General features: G+C 49.6%; 1 protein-coding gene across 1 annotated transcript; it reads right to left on the minus strand.

Annotated features, from left to right (window-relative positions):
• Positions 1 to 10,244: 10,244 nt before the first annotated feature.
• On the minus strand, positions 10,245 to 15,082 carry LOC140391553 (BTB/POZ domain-containing protein KCTD12-like). The gene has a single exon (XM_072476171.1). It carries the CDS (start codon positions 14,915 to 14,917, stop codon positions 14,147 to 14,149), a length of 771 nt encoding a protein of 256 aa, XP_072332272.1. The 5' UTR covers positions 14,918 to 15,082; the 3' UTR covers positions 10,245 to 14,146.
• Positions 15,083 to 22,439: the final 7,357 nt, after the last annotated feature.

Here is a 22,439-nt window from a genome sequence, read left to right on the forward strand (position 1 = left end):
ATTAAACAACCCTCCCAACTGAACAACCCTCCCAACTCATCAACCCTCCCAATTCACCAACCCTCCCAACTCACTAAACCTCCAAATTGAATAACCCTCCCAATTCTGAAACCCTTCCAACTCACCAGCCCTTCCAACTCACCAACCCTCCCAATTCAACAATCCTCCCAACTCCCCACTCTCCCAACTCATCAGCCCTCCCAACTCACGAACCTCCCAACTCATCAACCCTCCCAACTCATCAATCCTCCCAATTCACCAACCCTCCCAACTCGATAACCCTCCCAACTCGACAACCCTCCAACTCAACAACCCTCCCAATTCACCTACCCTCCCAAATCACCAAGCGTCCCAACTCGCCAACCCTCCCAACTCACCAACCCTCCCAACTCACAAAAACCTCCCAACACACCAACCCTCCCAACTCACCATCCCTCCCAACTCACCAACCCTCCCAATTCACCAACCCTCCCAACTCACCAACCCTCCCAACTCACCAAACCTCCCAACACACCAACCCTCCCAACTCACCAACCCTCCCAACTCACCAACCCTCCCAATTCACCAACCCTCCCAACTCACCAAGCCTCCCAACTCACCAACACTCCCGATTCACCAACCCTCCCAACTCGACAACCCTTCCAACTCATCAACCCTCCCAATTCACCTACCCTCCCAAATCACCAACCCTCCCAACCCACCAACCCTCCCAACTCGACAACCCTCCCAACTCGACAACCCTCTAACTCAACAACCCTCCCAATTCACCTACCCTCCCAACTCATCAACCCAACCAACTCACCAACCCTCCCAATTCACCAACCATCCCAACTCACCAGCCCTCCCAATTCACCAACCCTCCCAACTCATCAAACCTCCCAACGCAACAACCTTCCCAACTCACCAACCCTCCCAACTCACCAAACCTCCCAACTCGACAACCCTCCCAACTCGACAACCCTCCCAACTCGACAACCCTCACAACTCGACAACCCTCCCAACTCGACAACCCTCCCAACTCGACAACCCTCCCAACTCACCAACCCTCCCAACTCGACAGCCCTCCCAACTCGACAACCCTCCCAACTCACCAACCCTCCCAACTCACCAACCCTCCCAACTCGACAACCCTCCCAACTCGACAACCTTCCCAACTCACCAACCCTCCCAACTTGACAACCCTCCCAATTCACCAACCCTCCCAACTCACCAACCCTCCCAATTCACCAACCCTCCCAACTCACCAACCCTCCCAACTCGCCAACCCTCCCAACTCACCAACCCACCCAACTCACCAACCCACCCAACTCACCAACCCTCCAAAATCACCAACCCTCCCAACTCACCAACCCTCCCAACTCACCAACCCTCCCAAATCGACAATCCTCCCAACTCGACAACCCTCCCAACTCGACAACCCTCACAACTCGACAACCCTCCCAACTCGACAACCCTCCCAACTCGACAACCCTCCCAACTCACCAACCCTCCCAACTCGACAACCCTCCCAACTCGACAACCCTCCCAATTCACCAACCCTCCCAACTCACCAACCCTCCCAATTCACCAACCCTCCCAACTCACCAACCCTCCCAACTCGCCAACCCTCCCAACTCACCAACCCTCCCAACTCACCAGCCCTCCCAACTCGCCATCCCACCCAACTCACCAACCCTCCCAACTCACCAACCCTCCCAAATCACCAACCCTCCCAACTCACCAACCCTCCCAACTCACCAACCCTCCCAAATCGTCAACCCTCCCAACTCACCAACCCTGCCAACTCACCAACCCTCCCAAATCACCAACCCTCCCAACTCACCAACCCTCCCAATTCACCAACCCTCCCAACTCACCCAACCTCCCAACACACCAACCATCCCAATTCACCAACCCTCCCAATTCACCAACCCTCCCAATTCACCAACCCTCCCAATTCACCAACTCTCCCAACTCACCAGCCCTCCCAACTCGCCAACCCTCCCAACTCACCAATCCTCCCAACTCACCAACCCTCCCAAATCACCAACCCTCCCAACAAACCAACCCTCCCAATTCACCAACCCTCCCAAGTCACCCAACCTCCCAACACACCAACCCTCCCAATTCACCAACCCTCCCAACTCGCCAACTCTCCCAACTCACCAACCCTCCCAATTCACCCACTCTCCCAAATCACCAACCGCCCCAACACACCAGACCTTCCAACTCACCATCCCTTCCAACTCGCCAACCCTCCCAATTCACCAACCCTCCCAACTGAACAACCCTCCCAACTCACCAACTCTCCCAACTCGCCAACCCTCCCAACTCACCAACCCTCCCAACTCGCCAACCCTCCCAACTCACCAACGCTCCCAACTCACCAGACCTCCCAACACATCAACCCTCCCAACTCACCAGCCCTTCCAACTCACCAACCCTCCCAACTCGCCAACCCTCCCAACTCGCCAACCCTCCCAACTCACCAACCCTCCCAACTCACCAACCCTCCCAAATCACCAACCCTCCCAACTCACCAACCCTCCCAATTCACCAACCCTCCGAACTCACCCAACCTCCCAACACACCAACCCTCCCAATTCACCAACCTCCCAACTCACCAACCCTCCCAACTCGACAACCCTCCCAACTCACAAACCCTCCCAATTCACCCACTCTCCCAAATCACCAACCGCCCCAACACACCAGACCTTCCAACTCACCATCCCTCCCAATTCACCAACCCTCCCAACTGAACAACCCTCCCAACTCACCAACTCTTCCAACTCACCAACGGCCCCAAAACACCAGACCTTCCAACTCACCATCCCTTGCAATTCACCAACCCGCCCAACTGAACAACCCTCCCAACTCACCAACCCTTCCAACTCACCAACCCTCCCAACTCACCAACATCCCAGCTCGCCAACCCTCCCAACTCACCAACGCTCCCAACTCACCAGACCTCCCAACACATCAACCCGCCCAACTCACCAGCCCTTCCAACTCACCAACCCTCCCAACTCGCCAACCCTCCCAACTCGCCAAGCCTCCCAACTCACCAACCGTCCCAACTCACCAACCCTCCCAAATCACCAACCCTCCCAACTCACCAACCCTCCCAATTCACCAACCCTCCCAACTCACCCAACCTCCCAACACACCAACCCTCCCAATTCACCAACCTCCCAACTCACCAACCCTCCCAACTCGACAAGCCTCCCAACTCACCAACCCTCCCAATTCACCCACTCTCCCAAATCACCAACCGCCCCAACACACCAGACCTTCCAACTCACCATCCCTCCCAATTCACCAACCCTCCCAACTGAACAACCCTCCCAACTCACCAACCCTTCCAACTCACCAACCCTCCCAACTCACCAACCGTCCCAACTCACCAACCCTCCCAAATCACCAACCCTCCCAACTCACCAACCCTCCCAATTCACCAACCCTCCCAACTCACCAACCCTCCCAATTCACCAACCCTCCCAATTCACCAACCCTCCCAGCTCCCCAAGGCTCCCAACTCATCAACCCTCCCAACTCACCAACCCTCCCAACTCACCCAACCTCCCAACACACCAACCCTCCCAATTCACCCACTCTCCCAAATCACCAACCGCCCCAACACACCAGACCTTCCAACTCACCATCCCTCCCAACTCGCCAACCCTCCCAACTCACCAACCCTCCCAACTCACCAACCCTCCCAACTCACCAGCCCTCCCAACTCGCCAACCCTCCCAACTCACCAACCCTCCCAACTGAACAACCCTCCCAACTCACCAACCCTTCCAACTCACCAACCCTCTCAACTCGCCAATCCTCCCAACTCATCAACCCTCCCAACTCACCAACCCTACCAACTCAACAACCCTCCCAATTCACCAACCCTCCCAACTCACTAACCCTCCCAATTCACCAACCCTCCCAATTCACCAACACTCCCAGCTCACCAAGGCTCCCAACTCATCAACCCTCTCAATTCACCAATCCTCCCAACTTGACAACCCTCCCAAATCACCAACCGTCCCAACTCACCAGCCCTTCCAACTCACCAACCCTCGCAACTCGCCAACCCTCCCAACTCGCCAACCCTCCCAATTCACCAACCCTCCCCACTCGACAACCCTCCAACTCACCAACCCTCCCAATTCACCCACTCTCCCAAATCACCAACCGTCCCAACTCACCAACCCTCCCAACTCGCCAACCCTCCCAACTCACCAACCCTCCCAACTCATCAACCCTCCCAACTCACTACCCTCCCAATTCACCAACCCTCCCAACTGAACAACCCTCCCAACTCACCAGCCCTTCCAACTCACCAACCCTCTCAACTCGCCAACCCTCGCAACTCATCAAACCTCCCAACTCACCAACCCTCCCAACTCAGCAACCCTACCAACTCATCAACCCTCGCAATTCACCAACCCTCCCAACTCACTAACCCTCCCAATTCACCAACCCTCCCAATTCACCAACCCTCCCAGCTCACCAAGGCTCCCAACTCATCAACCCTCTCAATTCACCAATCCTCCCAACTCGACAACCCTCCCAAATCACCAACCGTCCCAACTCACCAGCCCTTCCAACACACCAACCCTCGCAACTCGCCAACCCTCCCAACTCGCCAACCCTCCCAATTCACCAACCCTCCCAACTCGCCAACCCTCCCAACTCACCAACCCTCCCAACTCACCAACCCTCCCAACTCACCATCCCTCCCAATTCACCAACCCTCCCAATTCACCATCCCTCCCAACTCACCAACCCTCCCAACACACCAACCCTCCCAATTCACCAACCCTCCCAATTCGCCAACCCTCCCAACTCGACAACCCTCCAACTCACCAACCCTCCCAATTCACCCACTCTCCCAAATCACCAACCGTCCCAACTCACCAGACCTTCCAACTCACCAACCCTCCCAACTCGCCAACCCTCCCAACTCACCAACCCTCCCAATTCACCAACCCTCCCAACTCATCAACCCTCCCAACTCACTCACCCTCCCAATTCACCAACCCTCCCAACTGAACAACCCTCCCAACTCACCAGCCCTTCCAACTCACCAACCCTCTCAACTCGCCAACCCTCGCAACTCATCAAACCTCCCAACTCACCAACCCTCCCAACTCAGCAACCCTACCAACTCATCAACCCTCCCAATTCACCAACCCTCCCAACTCACTAAATCTCCCAATTCACCAACCCTCCCAAGTCACCAACCCTTCCAACTCACCAGCCCTTCCAACTCACCAACCCTCCCAATTCAACAATCCTCCCAACTCACCACTCTCCCAACTCATCAGCCCTCCAAACTCCCTAACCTCCCAACTCATCAACCCTCCCAACTCACCAACCCTCGCAACTCATCAACCCTCTCAATTCACCAACCCTCCCAACTCACCAACCCTCCCAATTCACCAACCCTCCCAACTCATCAACCCACCCAACTCACCAATCCTCCCAATTCACCAACCCCCAACTCAATAACCTTCCAACTCATCAAGCCCTCCGAGTGATGAGCCCTAGGGTGGAGAGGAAAGCTGCGAGTTGGAGAGGTGGCTAGCACTAGAGTGTAGGAGAGACAGAGGGTGTGGGGGGTCAGGAGAGCTGTGAGTTGAAGAGGTGGTGAGTAAGAGTGTTGGTAGAGGTGGTGAGTTGGGGAGTTGGGAGAGACGGTGGAGAGTTGGGGAGTTGGGAAATCTGGGAGAGGTGGTGAGTTGGGGAGTTGGGAGAGACGGTGAGTTGGAGATTTGGAAGAGGTGGTGAGTTGGGGAGTTGGGAGAGACGGTGAGTTGGAGAGTTGGGAGAGGTGGTGAGTTGGGGAGTTGGGAGTGATGGTGAGTTGGGGAGTTGGGAGAGGTGGTGAGTTGGGAAAGGTGGTGAGTTGGGGAGCTGGAGAGTTGGGAGTGGTGGTGAGTTGGAGAGTTGGGGAGTTGGGAGAGGTGATGAGTTGGGGAGTTGGGAAAGCTGGGAGAGGTGGTGAGTTGGGAGAGGTGGGGAGTTGGGAAAGGTGTTGAGTTGGGAAATTAGAGAGTTGGGAGTGGTGGTGTGTTGGAGAGTTGGGGAGTCGGGAGAGGTGATGAATTGGGGAGTTGGGAGAGACGGTGGACAGTTGGGGAGTTGGGAGAGGTGATGAGTTGGGGAGTTGGGAGAGATGGTGAGTTGGGGAGTTGGGAGAGACGGTGGTGAGTTGGGGAGTTGGGAGAGATGGTGAGTTGGGGAGTTGGGAGAGACGGTGAGTTGGGGAGTTGGGAGAGACGGTGGTGAGTTGGGGAGTTGGGAGAGACGGTGGTGAGTTGGGGAGTCGGGAAAGCTGGGAGAGGTGGTGAGTTGGGAGACGTGGTGAGTTGGGAGAGGTGGTGAGTCGGGGAGTTGGGAGAGACTGTGGTGAGTTGGGGAGTTGGGAGAGGTGGTGAGTTGGGGAGTTGGGATAGACGGTGGTGAGTTGGTGAGTTGGGAGAAACGGTGGTGAGTTGGGGAGTTGGGAGAGACGGTGGTGAGTTGGGAGAGACGGTGAGTTGGGGAGTTGGGAGAGACGGTGGTGAGTTGGGGAGTCGGGAAAGCTGGGAGAGGTGGTGAGTTGGGAGAGGTGGTGAGTTGGGAGAGGTGGTGAGTCGGGAGAGGTGGTGAGTTGGGAAAGGTGGTGAGTTGGGGAGTTGGGAGAGACTGTGGTGAGTTGGGGAGTTGGGAGAGGTGGTGAGTTGGGGAGTTGGGATAGACGGTGGTGAGTTGGTGAGTTGGGAGAAACGGTGGTGAGTTGGGGAGTTGGGAGAGACGGTGGTGAGTTGGGAGAGACGGTGAGTTGGGGAGTTGGGAGAGACGGTGGTGAGTTGGGGAGTCGGGAAAGCTGGGAGAGGTGGTGAGTTGGGAGAGGTGGTGAGTTGGGAGAGGTGGTGAGTCGGGAGAGGTGGTGAGTTGGGAGAGGTGGCGAGTTGGGGAGTTGGGAAAGGTGGTGAGTTGGGGAGTTGGGAGAGACGGTGGTGAGTTGGGGAGTTGGGAGAGACGGTGAGTTGGGGAGTTGGGAGAGATGGTGATGAGTTGGGGAGTCGGGAAAGCTGGGAGAGGTGGTGAGTTAGGAGAGGTGGTGAGTTGGGAGAGGTGGTGAGTTGGGGAGTTGAGAAAGGTGGTGAGTTTGGGAGTTGGGAGGGACGGTGGTGAGTTGGGGAGTTGGGAGAGGTAGTGGTTGGGGAGTTGGTGACTTGGGGCGTTGGGAGAGGTGGCGAGTTGGGGAGTTGGGATAGACGGTGGTGAGTTGGGGAGTTGGGAGGGACGGTGGTGAGTTGGGGAGTTGGGAGAGGTAGTGAGTTGGGGAGTTGGTGACTTGGGGCGTTGGGAGAGGTGGTGAGTTGGGGAGTTGGGATAGACGGTGGTGAGTTGGTGAGTTGGGAGAAACGGTGGTGATTTGGGGAGTTGGGAGAGATGGTGGTGAGTTGGAAAAGCTGGGAGAGGTGGTGAGCTGGGGAGCTGGGAGAGATGGTGGTTAGTTGGGAGAGGTGGTGAGTTCGGAAGTTGGGAGAGACAGTGAGTTGGGGAGTTGGGAGAGACGGTGGTGAGTTGGGGAGTTGGGAAAGTTGGGTGAGGTGGTGAATCGGGGAGTTGGGAAAGGTGGTGAGTTCGAGAGTTGGGAGAGACGGTGAGTTGGGGAGTTGGGAGGGACGATGGTGAGTTGGGAGACGTGGTGAGTTGGGGAGTTGGGAAAGGTGGTGAGTTGGGGAGTTGGGAGAGACGGTCGTGAGTTGGGGAGTTGGGAAAGCTGGGAGAGGTGGTGAGTTTGGGAGCTGGGAGAGGTGGTGATTTGGGGAGTTGGGAGAGATGGTGGTTAGTTGGGAGAGGTGGTGAGTTAGGGAGTTGGGAGAGAGTGAGTTGGGGAGTTGGGAGAGATGGTGGTGAGTTGGGGAGTTGTCACGGTTGGGCGATGTGGTGAATCGGGGAGTTGGAAAAGGTGGTGAGTTGGAGAGTTGGGAGAGACGGTGAGTTGGGGAGTTGGGAGAGACGGTGGTGAGTTGGGGAGTTGCGAACGTTGGACGAGGTGGTGAGCTGGGGAGTTGGGAGAGACGGTGGTGAGTTAGTGAGTTGGGAAAGTTGGGGAGTTGGGAGAGGCAGTGAATTAGAGATTTGGGGGGGAGACGGTGGGCGTCATTTAATAGCCTTGTTGCACAGATATGGTGACGCAACGAAGCAGTTGGATCTCGTGAGAGGCCCCTCGCAAGGTTCACGACACTCGAAACGTCTCGCGAGATTCAGCGTAATCTTGCCCAGCGTGGACAAGATCCAGGTTACCATATTTGTGCCATTAGACTTAAATATGTCTGCGTCGGATATTCCCGGCACCTGGGCCCTAACGCCTTTGCCTGGGAGACCTCACCAGGGTACAATTTTGCACTGGTTTCCACAAATATGTACTGGGCATAACCTCACCTGGATCGTGGATCACCCAGGCAAATAGAGACCCCAGGGGGTTGCGCTCTGGACATGGTGGCACCCCGGCACTCCCACTGGCACCCAGCTCCCTGGCACTGCCAGAGTGCCCGGGTGGTGCTCTTAGGCTGGCAATGTTAAGGGCCATATCTAGGGTGCCTGGCTGGCAATGTTAAGGTGCCTGGATGCCCGTGCCAGTGATTGGCCCCAGGGTTCATTGCCCTTAGGAGGTGGGGTGAGGGGGGCTCAAAGACCCTGTAAGAGGTAAGGTGGGTGCAGTGGGGGGTGGGGGGGGGGGTCTGGAGGCTATGGCATGGCTGAGGGGGGTTGATGGACGAGGGAGGCATTTAAAAATGGCGTCCCGGTCAGCAATCCGTCTGGCTGCACGGGCGGGTTGAGCCAGGCAGCTGCGGCGTCTTGTTCCCCGCCCAAAACAAAACTCTGTTTTTGTCCCGTTTAACCGTGCCCGAGAGTTGGAAAGTCAGGAGAGGCAGTGAATCGGAGAGTTGGGAGAGACGGAGAGTTGGAAAGTCAGGAGAGGCAGTGAATTGGCGAGTTGGCGAACGGGAAGCAGAAAGCTGCGAGCAGGAGATAAGGTAAAAGTGTTAGTACAGTAAGTTATTCGAAGTTAGTAAGGGTCAGTAAGAGAACGTTTAGGCCAGTTAGGTTCAATTTTTGACCTAAAAATTGCATGTCAGTATTAATATCCATCCTTACATGTTTTCTTAAAGTTAGATATTTTTTCTTTATCAGATGGAGTTCAAGTGTATTTCCTGTCTGTTATAAGTGTGCCTAAAACTTTATCTCAAGGAGGCATTGTCTTGCTCATTGATAAGGAAGATAAGCAGAAGTGTCACGTCTATTTGCAACATTCAGATGCAACAGTAAATTGAGCTTTTCACTGTGCAATACTTAATTCATAGAATTAGTCTTCACATACCAGCAAGTGGATATCCAGACACCTTTCTGTAAAGACACTTGTCTTTGTAACTTCCTATTATCTTAAAAGTGCTCAAAATAACAGTCGGGGTATGTGCCATTCAGTGGCACAATATATATTTTGAAAAGCCATAGTTTATCTCTTCTGATATGATCAAGAATGTAAAGGTCACTTTAACTTTCACCGCCTCCATAAAATGGCAGAGCGAATCACCACCTTTCCAGAGTTCGACTTTGCCAGCTTTCTTATTAATCAACTCTTGGATAAAAATGTTATAAAATATCAGTTTTAACTTTTCATTAATTTAATAATAATAATCTTTATTATTGTCACAAGTATGCTTACATTAACACTGCAGTGAAGTTATTTATGTTTTCTGACCATTATCTATGGGTACTATTCTGGGTTTATCTTCACTCTGCCCTTAGATAGCTTAATGCAACTATCTGATTACCATCCTCAAGAGATACATATTTGCTCAGCTTTTTAAATCAGCACATCCACACCGGAAAGCAGTCCAAGATCATAATAATTGCATAATAATTCCTATCTTTTGTGATGAATGGTAGGATCTTTGTTTGTGTATTTTGACTTCATTTTAAATTCTCCAAACAAAAACAAAAAATTCTTTATTGCAGTACAGACACCTTTCTTTAAGGTAGAAAACATCATATTTTCTGGACACTAAGCCGAGGCATCATTAAGGACTTGGTTTTCGATGAAAAGGTTTATTTGACTGGGAAAGTTTGAAAGCGTATCTGCCAAGCTGTGAATCAGCCATGTATGAACTTTAGATTTCCCACAGCAAAACCGGTCTACTACTTTGCCACAAGGCTAACATGTCACTTAGTAAAGCTGAACTGAAAGAGAAGCAACAGCAGAGGCGTTTAATTTAAGTAACATGGTTTAATTATTAAATCGTAATGATCTAGCAGATACATTGTGCATTGTGGTTTTACAAATATGGCTGACTTTCAGTATCCCCATTACTCTAAACACCAATGAGCGATTTTGTCACATCATCCAAATGAATTAAGAACAATTGTTTGACTAACCATTATTGATGTCCCTTGTTGACATAGACTGTAGTCTCTCAAATTAAGACAAAGTTCTCAATTACATCCAGATTTCTGCCAACCCACACTGTTCCACATGGTTCACAGTCATAGCCAGGAATAAAACCAACACGTTACTGCTTTACCGCACTCTTTGATTAATGAGCATCCTATCTGCAGGATGGAATGCCAGAAATCGCTTTATATTTTGTCACACTATTTAACATGTATTAAATAAAAACAAATATATCTGCAAATAGGCATGTAACAGCTGAACACAATCTGTCCAGCCTGATACTCACTGTCTGCTTTGTAAATTAAAAGATCACTCTCTCCACTTACATAGCATCTGTGGGAATGAGACAAGACATCTACAGTAGCTCTCTTAAAGGTATAGTACCACTGGATTCTCATTCTACAAGCCACAAGATACTGTACACAAAGAATCAAGGATGACAGTGTAAATACAAGTCTGTTTAAATGCTTCAATTTAAATTGTTTTGGATAGATATAAAGATGTGATCACCACAGTGCACTCAAATTGTATTTTGTAAACTATTCAAAACTATCAAACACGCTAGGGAAAGTTTCCATTGTCAAATTTATGTTTTCTTAAATGCTTTTAACTGGTGTGCAGATTGCAAAGCTTTTGTTTCAAAAAACATTTTCATTTGCGCCCTTCCATTTGGGCCTGCTTTCCCTGCATGATGACTTTGGGAAGAGCAATTGGCCAGGCCCTAAAGCGCCATCGACACCATTCTGTCAGCAGTGTGATTTGGGTGGTGCCTGAGAATAGCTCATCATCCACCCATCCCTGTGCACTACTACTTGGTGTCTTCCCACGCAGCCCAGCTAAAATAGGGAACTCTCTGAGTGAGAAATTAGGCTGGGTGAATGAATCAACATTGCACCACTCAAGCAGAGAATCAGGCTTGATCATCTCTTTTTGGAGACATTTGGTTTCCCTCCTTGCTTTAGAACAGATTTGAATTTATCTTAAATGTTATTGATCAGCAGTTAAAACGATCTGTCTGAAGGATCCTACTTCAAAAATTCACAGCAACGATAAGGTCAATTTCATTATGTTACTTTCACCATTCTTTAATGGAAGCTAAATACATTTTGGCTGCAACATTGGAGAGAACCTCTGAGTTTGTTACATTCTTTGCCTTGTTCGGTAATTTTTGCAAATAGTAACCTGGAAAAATCAACTTATAATAATCCACTAACAAAATAAACTCATTCTGAGATTCACTGCAAAATCAGGTGTCACTCTCACAAGTTTTAACAAATTGCAAGCTCAGAGGGGAAACTTAGAATTTTAAGAGTCAAACATAAAATGCTGGGAATTGGTCTAAAGGGATGAACTAATTTAATGCGGATTGCTTTTAAGATTATCCAGCAGGGAGCTGAGTGACGAAACAAGCAAAGCCTCAAGTTTAATCCACGGTCTCTTTGGAGTTGGTCACTCGAACTTGACTGATACCTCCACCAGCACACCCACCCCTCACCCTCCAACGGTTGGTTGCTAACACTCTCGCCAAGGTTGGCTGTTTCGCAACGGTCACTTGGGTTGACCTGTTGAATCATAGCCCAGCCAGGCGTTAACACAATCACTAGCAGACAGATAGAAGAAAATTGGCAGGAGGGAAACTGGGACAGAAAAAGAAAGTCCTGTTAGTGATCCAGAACCAATGTTTATTTAAAAAGACGTGTTCCGATTTCCAAATAACAAAAATTCAGAATTCCAGTGGTGATTCCTGAAACCTTTTCAATTTATTTTCCTCTTGACCTCCTATCTTTTCACTATAAACCTCTGGTCCTTACCCATCTGCTGTCGTCCACTTATTTTGTTATTTAACTTTTTACTCCACTTATTTCCAGCCTTTTTTTTAAATGACCTTTTAAGGATTGGGGAGTACCTCTTTTCTGCAGTCTTAAATTTGACACACAACAGATTATTCTACTGCTTTTTGCAACAAGAAAAACAACAGCAGGTCCCAACACCAAAATGGTGCATCATTGGACTTGAGGGTATCGACTCTGCATGTTAAAGGGCCGACTTTAATTAGTTAACTATGACAGAACCCATGCACGACAGAACAATGTCATTCATACAGGATGCTGCTGAGTTATCTTGTGATATGCTTCATCTAGAGCGAGCATTAAATGAGGAAGGGAGAGTTCTTGGTTTGCCCATGGAAACCGGTTGCACTTCTGCACAGAATGACTTCAGTTCTACAGTGACAAAGTAATTACCGGCAAAGAAAAAAACAGAATGTGGAAAGTTAGGGGGGGGCGGGGAGAGAAACATTTGTCTTAAGGGGGAAACAAATCCAAATGACTAAAAGCATATCAAATTCGAGAGCCCCTGCCTATAATGTCCAAGTTTAATCTTTGCCTGTTGACATTTTCAAAATGGCAGGCAAAACTTACTGAAAGCAAGTTCAGGGTAGTAAAACGGCGAGACACACTGCAAGCTTAATAGCCAGTCCAGTCACAACACAAGGGAGGGAAGATAACTTTTGGGGTGGCTATAAACCAGGTGCTTGATCATTTTTCCAGCATAATTTAGTGGAAATCTTCCTTCAATCCTTTTTTAAAAAACTTTATGGACATTTTGCACGGGGGGGGGGGGGGGGGGGGCGGTTAACAGAATGCTACATTGACTGTCAGGAAGTTACCTACGGTATTCACCACCCAAAGTGGGCACCTAGAGCCCACCCCAATAAATCCTAAAAGGAGGAAGGGCAATTCTGGTGCATCGCCCCATGCCGAGAGACTGAACGGAGATATTAGTGACCAGAACACACGTCGTAATAAATTAAAACAAGCGAGAAGAAGGCTGAATAACGAGCGTTTATTCGCGGCTGTGCATCTCCACACCGGTGGAATAATACTATTGCGTTGTGTGTGTGCTATCGAACGGGTTCTCATGGGCAATGGCTTAAAAGTAACAATACTGGAGCGTTCCAGCGGCGGTGTGTATTCCTTGCGCTGTCTGTCCCATCGAGGTCTGCTTTTGAAAACAAAGTCTTGACCGCGGCCACCGAGTCTGGACTCACAAAAGTGTTTAAACTCTCGCAATAGAGAGGGAAAAATAAGGAAGGGAAGGTTGAGAAAAGATTATTTTCGCAGATGTGGCGGCTGAGTCCAATATTCACTCCAGCTCTTTTTGGAACGGAATGTGCATTGAAGAGTTTATTAACAGTTCTTCTCTCTGCGTGGGTATTGAAGAGTTTATTAGAAGTTCTCTCTGCATGGGTATTGAAGAGTTTGTTAAAAGTTCTCTCTGCATGGGTATTGAAGAGTTTATTAACAGTTCTTCTCTGCATGCGTGTTGAAGAGTTTATTAGAAGTTCTCGCTGCATGGATATTGAAGAGTCTGTTAAAAGTTCTTCTCTCTGCATGGGTATTGAGTTTATTAGAAGTTCTCTCTGCATGGGTATTGAAGAGTTTATTAGAAGTTCTCTCTGCATGGGTATTGAAGAGTTTATTAGAAGTTCTTCTCTCTGCATGGGTATTGAAGAGTTTATTAGAAGTTCTTCTCTCTGCATGGGTATTGAAGAGTTTATTAGAAGTTCTTCTCTCTGCATGGGTATTGAAGAGTTTGTTAAAAGTTCTCTCTGCATGGGTGTTGAAGAGTTTATTAGAAGTTCTTCTCTCTGCATGGGTGTGGAAGAGTTTGTTAAAAGTTGCTCCTCTCCCTGCCTGCCTCTCCCCCGGGCTGGGCTCAGCCTCTGCTGAAGACATACTCGGTGTAGCTGGTCCAGATCTTGTCCTCGCCCTGGTCGCTGGCGTAGGCGCAGGTGCCGGTGGAGCTGCAGGCCAGCATGTGGAAGCCGGCCTCGGCCAGCAGGTCGAACGCCTGCTCCAGGAAGTTGAACTTGAGATAGTAGCGGGAGGTGTAGCGCTCGGGCGGCCGGTCGGGGTCGCGGCTCTCGTTGAGCGTCTCGCCGAAGACTTCCTTGGCCAGCGCCGTCTTGCCGCACACGGTGATGCGGGCCACCCGCCGGAACTTGGCGTCCGCCTGGCAGTCGCGGCCGATGGTGGAGGAGCCCCGGTAGCCCACGGTGATGTAGCCGGAGCGGGGTCCGGGGCTGAGCGGCGGGGGAGGAGGGGGGCTGGGGGTGACCGGAGCCGCCCCCTCCTCCCCCCCACCCTCCAGGCCCAGCAGCCGCGCCAGCTCCTGCAGCTGGAAGTACTCGGCCTCCCGCCGCAGGCGGCTGCGCTCGGGGAAGCGCTCGGGCAGCACCAGCCGCAGGTCGCGCATGTAGTCGAGCACGTAGCGGAACAAGAAGCCGTCGCGGTCCAGGAAGAAGCGGCCCTTGCTGTCCCGCGGCAGCTCCCGCGGGCTCCGGCGCCCGAACATGTCCCACAGCAGCGAGTCGGGCACCGCCACCAAGGTGCGGTGCCGGGTCACGTACACCTGGCCGCCCACGTTCAGCTCCACCACGGCCGGGAAGGGGCACTCGCTGCCCGCCAGCTCGTCCGCCGCAGCCATCGCCGCTACCCCCGGGGCGGGCAGCCGAGCGCACCAACTCGCAACACTCACTGCAAAGAGTTAGTGCCCCGGCTTTATGTAAACAGCGGCTGTGGGAGGAAGAGATGTGAGAGAGAGAGTGTGTGTGAGAGAGAGAGAGAGTGTGTGTGAGAGACGTCCCCCTTCAGCAAATCAACAAGTTGGGAGGAGAGGCTGACACAATTTACTCTCCTTCAAACTGAACAGAAACGTCTCCACTCAGACTGGGGAAGTCAAAGGACTGCAACTACTTCTCCCGCTTCTGTCTCTCTCTCTCGTCTGCCACACAGAGTATTTTCAACCCCTCACCCTCCACCCACACACACACACCACGCATCCCTATGAGCCAAACCTTCAATGGCCACACATCCCTATGAGCCAAACCTTCAATGGCCACACATCCCTATGAGCCAAACCTTCAAAGGCCACACATCCCTATGGCCAAACCTTCAATGGCCACACATCCCAATTGCCCAAACCTTCAATGGCCACACATCCCTATGGCCAAAACCTTCAATGGCCACACATCCCTATGGCCAAACCTTCAATGGCCACACATCCCTATGGGCCAAACCTTCAATGGCCACACATCCCTATGGCCAAAACCTTCAATGGCCACACATCCCTATGGCCAAACCTTCAATGGCCACACATCCCTATGGCCAAACCTTCAATGGCCACACATCCCTATGGCCAAAACCTTCAATGGCCACACATCCCTATGGCCAAAACCTTCAATGGCCACACATCCCAATTGCCCAAACATTCAATGGCCACACATCCCTATGGGCCAAAGCTTCAATGGCCACACATCCCTATAGCCCAAACATTCAACGGCCACAGATCCCTATGGGTCAAAGCTTCAACGGCCACACATCCCTATGGGCCAAAGCTTCAATGGCCACACATCCCTATAGCCCAATCATTCAATGGCCACACATCCCTACGGCCCAAACCTTCAATGGCCACACATCCCTATGGGCCAAACCTTCAATGGCCACACATCCCTATGGCCAAACCTTCAATGGCCACACATCCCTATGGGCCAAACCTTCAATGGCCACACATCCCAATTGCCCAAACCTTCAATGGCCACACATCCCTATGGGCCAAACCTTCAATGGCCACACATCCCAATGGCCAAACCTTCAATGGCCACACATCCCTTTGGGCCAAACCTTCAATGGCCACACATCCCTTTGGGCCAAACCTTCAATGGCCCCACATCCCTTTGGGCCAAACCTTCAATGGCCCCACATCCCTATGGCCAAACCTTCAATGGCCACACATCCCTATGGGCCAAACCTTCAATGGCCACACATCCCAATTGCCCAAACCTTCAATGGCCACACATCCGTTTGGGCCAAACCTTCAATGGCCACACATCCCAATGGCCAAACCTTCAATGGCCACACATCCCAATGGCCAAACCTTCAATGGCCACACATCCCTTTGGGCCAAACCTTCAATGGCCCCACATCCCTTTGGGCCAAACCTTCAATGGCCCCACATCCCTATGGCCAAACCTTCAATGGCCACACATCCCTATGGCCCAAACCTTCAATGACCACACATCCCTATGGCCAAACCTTCAATGGCCACACATCCCAATGGCCAAACCTTCAATGGCCACACATCCCTTTGGGCCAAACCTTCAATGGCCCCACATCCCTATGGCCAAACCTTCAATGGCCACACATCCCAATGGCCAAACCTTCAATGGCCACACATCCCTTTGGGCCAAACCTTCAATGGCCCCACATCCCTTTGGGCCAAACCTTCAATGGCCACACATCCCTATGGCCAAACCTTCAATGGCCACACATCCCTATGGCCCAAACCTTCAATGGCCACACATCCCTATAGCCCAAACATTCAATGGCACCTCTGCTTTATCTCTGGATCGCTTCTAATCAAACCCTGGGCCGGGGCTTGACGACAACCGATGCGGGCACGGTGGTTAGCGCGGCCGCCTCGCTCACGCCTCCGGGGTCCCGGCTTCAATTCCGGCCTCGGGTGACTGTGGGGTGTTTGCACTTCCTCCCATCCCGGCATCGGCGTGGGTTTCCTCCGGCCGCTCCCGCTTTCCTCCCACAGTCCACAAAGATGTGCAGGTTAGGTGGATTGGCCATGATAAATTGCCCCTTAAGTATCCAAAACAAAAGGTTAGGTGGGGTTACGGGGATAGGGTAGAGGCGTGGGCTTAAGTCGGGTGCTCTATCCAAGTGCTGGTGCAGTCTCAATGGGTCGAATGGCCTCCTGCACCGTTGATTCTATGATCTATGATTAGCTAAAATGCCCGAACAATGTCCCCGGGTTTATTCGGTAGAAAGATGCGCTTTAAGAGATTTTTTCTGTGCTGTAAAGCTCTATGGCTGTGACTAATGGGGGCCAGACTATGGCCTGTGGGGAATCTATGGAATCAAAGTTGGAGGGCCAGAGGCAGCCATGTGGATATAGAAGATCACTGCTGTAAAATGGAAACCTCGCCACCCATTATAAAAAGTTTCACAGGTATTAGGAAGAATTGCGATGAACATTTCATTTGCAAAGAGCCCCCATTACAATGAGAGGATGCAATTCACATTATTCATAACAACTTCAATGCAAATTCAATCATTTACATGTCTGTATTTTTGGCAGCTGCATAAATTTATTTTTGCAGGGAGTCACCCTTTCTTCCCCCACCTCCCCTACTTTGTTTTATGTTATAGTGAACAGCTCAAGTTTTGGAAGATTCTCCACCAGCATCAAATTGAATCTAAACTTGAAACTTAAAAAGTTTTTTAAAAAATCAAGCTTTTCTCTTTTTAACTAATACTGTAGTTCCAGAGGCTTCAAAACTATTGGATTCCAAATATCGGACACATGTTTAGCTTATTCTGATTCCAACTCCCTCCCAGCTTGTCTTCAGCATGGAGGCTGTGAGCCCTCTAGTGGATATAAAGAAACTACTTCATTAAAAGGGTTGTAACTCTGCAATTTCCTGCACCAGAGGGTGGTAGGGTGGTAGGTGCTCCAACATTGAACACATTTAAGGCTGGGACGGATATATTTTTGGTCTTCCACGCCAAAACAAAAGGGTCTAAAACCCAAAATCAGCCATGATCATATTGAATGGAGGGGCAGGCTCGATATATCTACTCTTGCTCCTTTTCCTGTGTCCTTTTGCTGTGCGCAAATTGATTGCCGCATTTCCCACATGTTACAGCGGCTACACTTCTAGCCCCTTGAGATGTGCGATGGTCGTGGAAAGCACCATAGAAATGCAAGTCTTTTCTTTGGAAGTCAAATCTCTTTGACAGCTGGCGTAATGGTTACACTGCTGCCTCAAGGCACCGAGGTCCCAGGTTCGATCCCGGCTCTGGGTCACTGTCCGTGTGGAGTTTGCACATTCTCTCCGTGTTTGCGTGGGTTTCGCCCCCACAACCTAAAGATGTGCAGGGTAGGTGGATTGGCCATGCTAAATTGCCCCTTAATTGGAAAAAATGAATTGGGTGCTCTAAATTTTTTTTTTAAAGTTTCAACACTCAAAATGCTGAAAAACACTGCTGCACGAAAATGCCTTCAGTCTTTGCACCCACTTCAAAAGTTGTATTTCTTAATTACTTGAACCCAACAATAATTTTTTGAACACTCTAACAGAACCCTATGATACATAATTCCATGCCAGTTAAGCCATGACTGCAGGTACCCTGCAAATATCATTTACACACTAATAAATAATTAAAGCCTGATCAATATTAATTTATTTATAGGATCTCAATATTAAAGAAGTAATTTCGGGTTTGATTACAGTTTTGCTTCAGGGTTTGAGATGAAAGCTGGGTAAAGTCACCTGCGATCCAAGCAAATCAGAATGCCTTAAAACTGTTAAAATCGACAAGATTCACTGCAGCAACACACCACGGTTTATTCAACAGCACCTTCCAAACCTGTGACCTCTACCATTTAGAAGGACAAGGGTAATAGAATCCATGGGAACACCACCATCTGCAAGTTCCCCTCCCAAGCTACTCACTATCCTGACTTGGAAATATATCGCCGTCCCTTCACTGTCGCTGGGTCGAAATCCTGGAACTCTCTCCCTAACAGCACTGTGGGTGTACCTACACCATGTGGACTGCAGCGGTTCAAGAAGGCTGCTCACCACAAACTTCTCAAAGACAGTTCAGGACGGGCAATAAAAATGCTGGCCTAACCAGCCAGGCCACATTCTGTGATAGAATTTTTAAATTTTAAAATGGTTTTTAGATTGTTATCATTGCAATTTTACCAGAGGAAGTGTGATATAAACTGCACTTGTTGAAGGTACCTGTACTCCACTAGTTCTCTACAGTAGTTCCATCAGTTCTCTGCATTGGCTTTTGAATTTTAAGTTTCTAGAGTTTAATTGTAGCATCACAAAAGGTACAATGTTGTTTAAAATTTGGAAAAAGACTGAACAAAAAAATCTTCTGAAGTGAGTTTACTCTCATTCTGGGCTGTTGCTACGGATATCGGTGATGGACTCCTTGTCCCACTGCAGGCCCACCTGTCAATTAGATGAGGCTTCAGAGAGCGGTCTGATCACTGTGATGAATTTTGGAATTTCAGATATAATTTATTACAGTTATTTGGCGCAGCAAGGGTTAAAAACCTGGGTTAGTGTGTCTGACTACTGCAGTCATGTTCTAAAAGAATCCTGGTTTGAAAAGTTGGGAGCCAGCAGTACAATTAAAGCATCATAAAAAGCTTGGCCTAATGCATTTTGTTTGGATTAAAGGGGGTACTCTGTGGAGTTAATTAGATTTCAGCTTGGTAAGATGATGTAGTTGCTGGGTGGAGCTAAGGTATCAGGCGTTTTGCAGAAATGCAGGTCAGTGGAGTTTTAGATTAAGCTGTGAGCAGAAATCAGGATTTTGCTCTCACTGTAATTCAGTTAAAAGCTATGTCTGTAGATAGATTAGCAGTGTGGCTGGAAAGGTGAACAAACCAGCTGACACAGCTTCGGAAGAAATACTGCCAGAGTTTCTGCGTGGTTCTGACAGGAGTCAGATCTTGTCTTTGAAGCGGTGCTGAAAAATCTCTCGTTCCTGAAGTAGAATATCCAGATATCTCTGCAAAACAGGTATTCCTGAGTGCTAATGGTATTTAAAGTGGATTAAGAGGTTTTTGTAGTTTGAGTGGGAATAAAGATAGAATAATAGAATCCCTACACTGCAGAAGGAGACCATTCAGCCCACCAGGTCTTGGACTCTTGGAAAGAGCACCCTACCCAGGCCCAGGCCAACACCCTATTCCTATATCTCAGTAAACCCACCTAACCTTTTGGACACTAAGTGGAAATTTAGCATGGCCAATCCACCTAACCTGCACATCTTTGGACTGTATGGAGGAAACCGGAGCAAACTCACGCAGACACAGTGAGAAAGTGCAAACTCCACACAGGCAGTCACCCGAGGCTGGAATTGAACCTGGATCCCTGATGCTGTGAGGCAGCAGTGCTAACCTCTGTGCTGCCCTAGAAGGAGGCATTTTGGCCCATCGGGTCTGCACCGACCCTGTGAAAGAGCAGCCTACCTAGGCCTACTCCCCGGCCCTATCCCTGTAACCCCACCTAACCTACACATCTTTGGACACTAAGGGGCAAATTATCATAGTCAATCCACCTAACCTGCACATCTTTGTACTGTGGGAGAAAACCAGAGCATCCCAGGGGAAACCCACGCAGACAGGGGGAGAACATGCAGACTCCACATAGTCAGTCACCCAAGGCCAGAATTGAACCCGGGTCTCTGGCGTTGTGAGACAGCAGCGCTAACCACCGTGCCACATGTTAAAGGAGTTAAGAGTAACTGTCACTGCATTAATTAGCATTGTTTAAGGAGTAATTATAAGTTATTTATTTCTGTGTGATGTTAAATATACCTTAATACTGTGTTAGCAATAAAGTTTGTTTTAATCTGCCATATCCCTACGAAATCACGCAGTGAAGTATCGTTTCCTCACAGTCTTACAAAAATTAAAATATAACATTGGGGTTTCTCTCCAGTATCCGAGCCACTGTTGGGTTCTGGTCTGTGACCATAATAACACTGGTATCACTAATGAAGTGTGAAGTTCAAACTCCACAATATGTGTGTGGGGGTATCCAGAACAGTGGGTTCCTCACCCACTGACCCATTCACCAAGTGTTAGGTCAGTAAAAAACAAAATCCTAATCGTCCTTGTGGCTGGAGAATGATAAAGATGTTGAGGTTAAGAGGCTAAATAAGTCTGTCACGCCTAATAAAATGCATAAGGAATAGTTCCAGCATCCAAAACTGATGCATTAAAGTTAAATTTAATGTGGAATGTCTACACTTCTTGGTGAGTAGACTGATCCAGTACTGGATTAGGAATAGACCTGGTACTCGACATATTGCCTCAGGTGAATTGAAATCAGAGTTGGAAAGAAAGTTTTGGGTGCTTGGGTAACTAGTATCCACTGGTGCCAGTTGTAGGGACACCTGCGTGTTCATTCAGCAGAAGGATGCCATCTGGTCAGACACTGATTTCACACCGTTCCAATATTTCTCATTGACTTCGATGGAGAGTGAAGTCAGGTGGGGTGCAAAAAACATTACATGCAATCCCTTAAGTTTCTCAAATGGCAAGATAGGTTAAAATTGCCCCCATTGGGCAGGATTGTAAAATCAGCAATCCACTGATCGGGTGGGTTTCCCACCTGAAATTTAGGTTAACATAAAGTCTGGAAGGGCAGCACGGTGGCACAGTGGGTTAGCCCTGCTGCCTCATGGCGCCGAGGTCCCAGGTTCGATCCCGGCTCTGGGTCACTGTCCGTGTGGAGTTTGTACATTCTCCCCGTGTTTGCGTGGGTTTCGCCCCACAACCCAAAGATGTGCAGGTTAGGTGGATTGGCCACGCTAAATTGCCCCTTAATTGGAAAGAATTAATTGGGTACTCTAAATTTATTTTTAAAAAACATAAAGTCGGGGACACAAAGAGCATTATATGAGATGTCAATCAGCAGTAATCGGAAGGGTCCCGTGGATCCCAAGCCAGGTGGTGAAGTACAAAATTAGACACAATGTTTTATTTGTGGAACGCAGCATTGTATAATTCTACCTCCGGACACCCAGGCCCAGATTTCCACTCCCAGATCAGATGCTCAGAGACAAGGAAATTCTCTGGTATTTTGTTTAAATGATTTTAAAAATGATTAAAACAAAAAACATCCCTCCAGCCTTCAATCTTCATCTGCTCTCACACCCCACATACCCCATTCCCTCATTCATGACAATATGTGCCACCTCATAAGCGTGCCAGCCACCCCCGTGGTCCCTCATATCACTGTCACAACACATGTCCCCACCAGCCTATGCCCTTATCTCCTCCATGCCAACTCACATTGTATCCTTTGCCAATTATTTAACGGCTTGACAGTTCATTGACAGTTTGACAGCTCTTTGACATCTTAACCGTTCTTTGGCAGCTTTGACAGTTGCAATGAGTTAAATGC

Source organism: Scyliorhinus torazame, chromosome 15, assembly GCF_047496885.1.
Source record: "Scyliorhinus torazame isolate Kashiwa2021f chromosome 15, sScyTor2.1, whole genome shotgun sequence".
Taxonomy (NCBI): Eukaryota; Metazoa; Chordata; class Chondrichthyes; order Carcharhiniformes; family Scyliorhinidae; genus Scyliorhinus; species Scyliorhinus torazame.

Excerpts from the sequence above, each read along its gene's own strand:
- LOC140391553 (XM_072476171.1), bottom strand. The coding sequence starts at position 14,917 with ATGGCTGCGGCGGACGAGCTGGCGGGCAGCGAGTGCCCCTTCCCGGCC.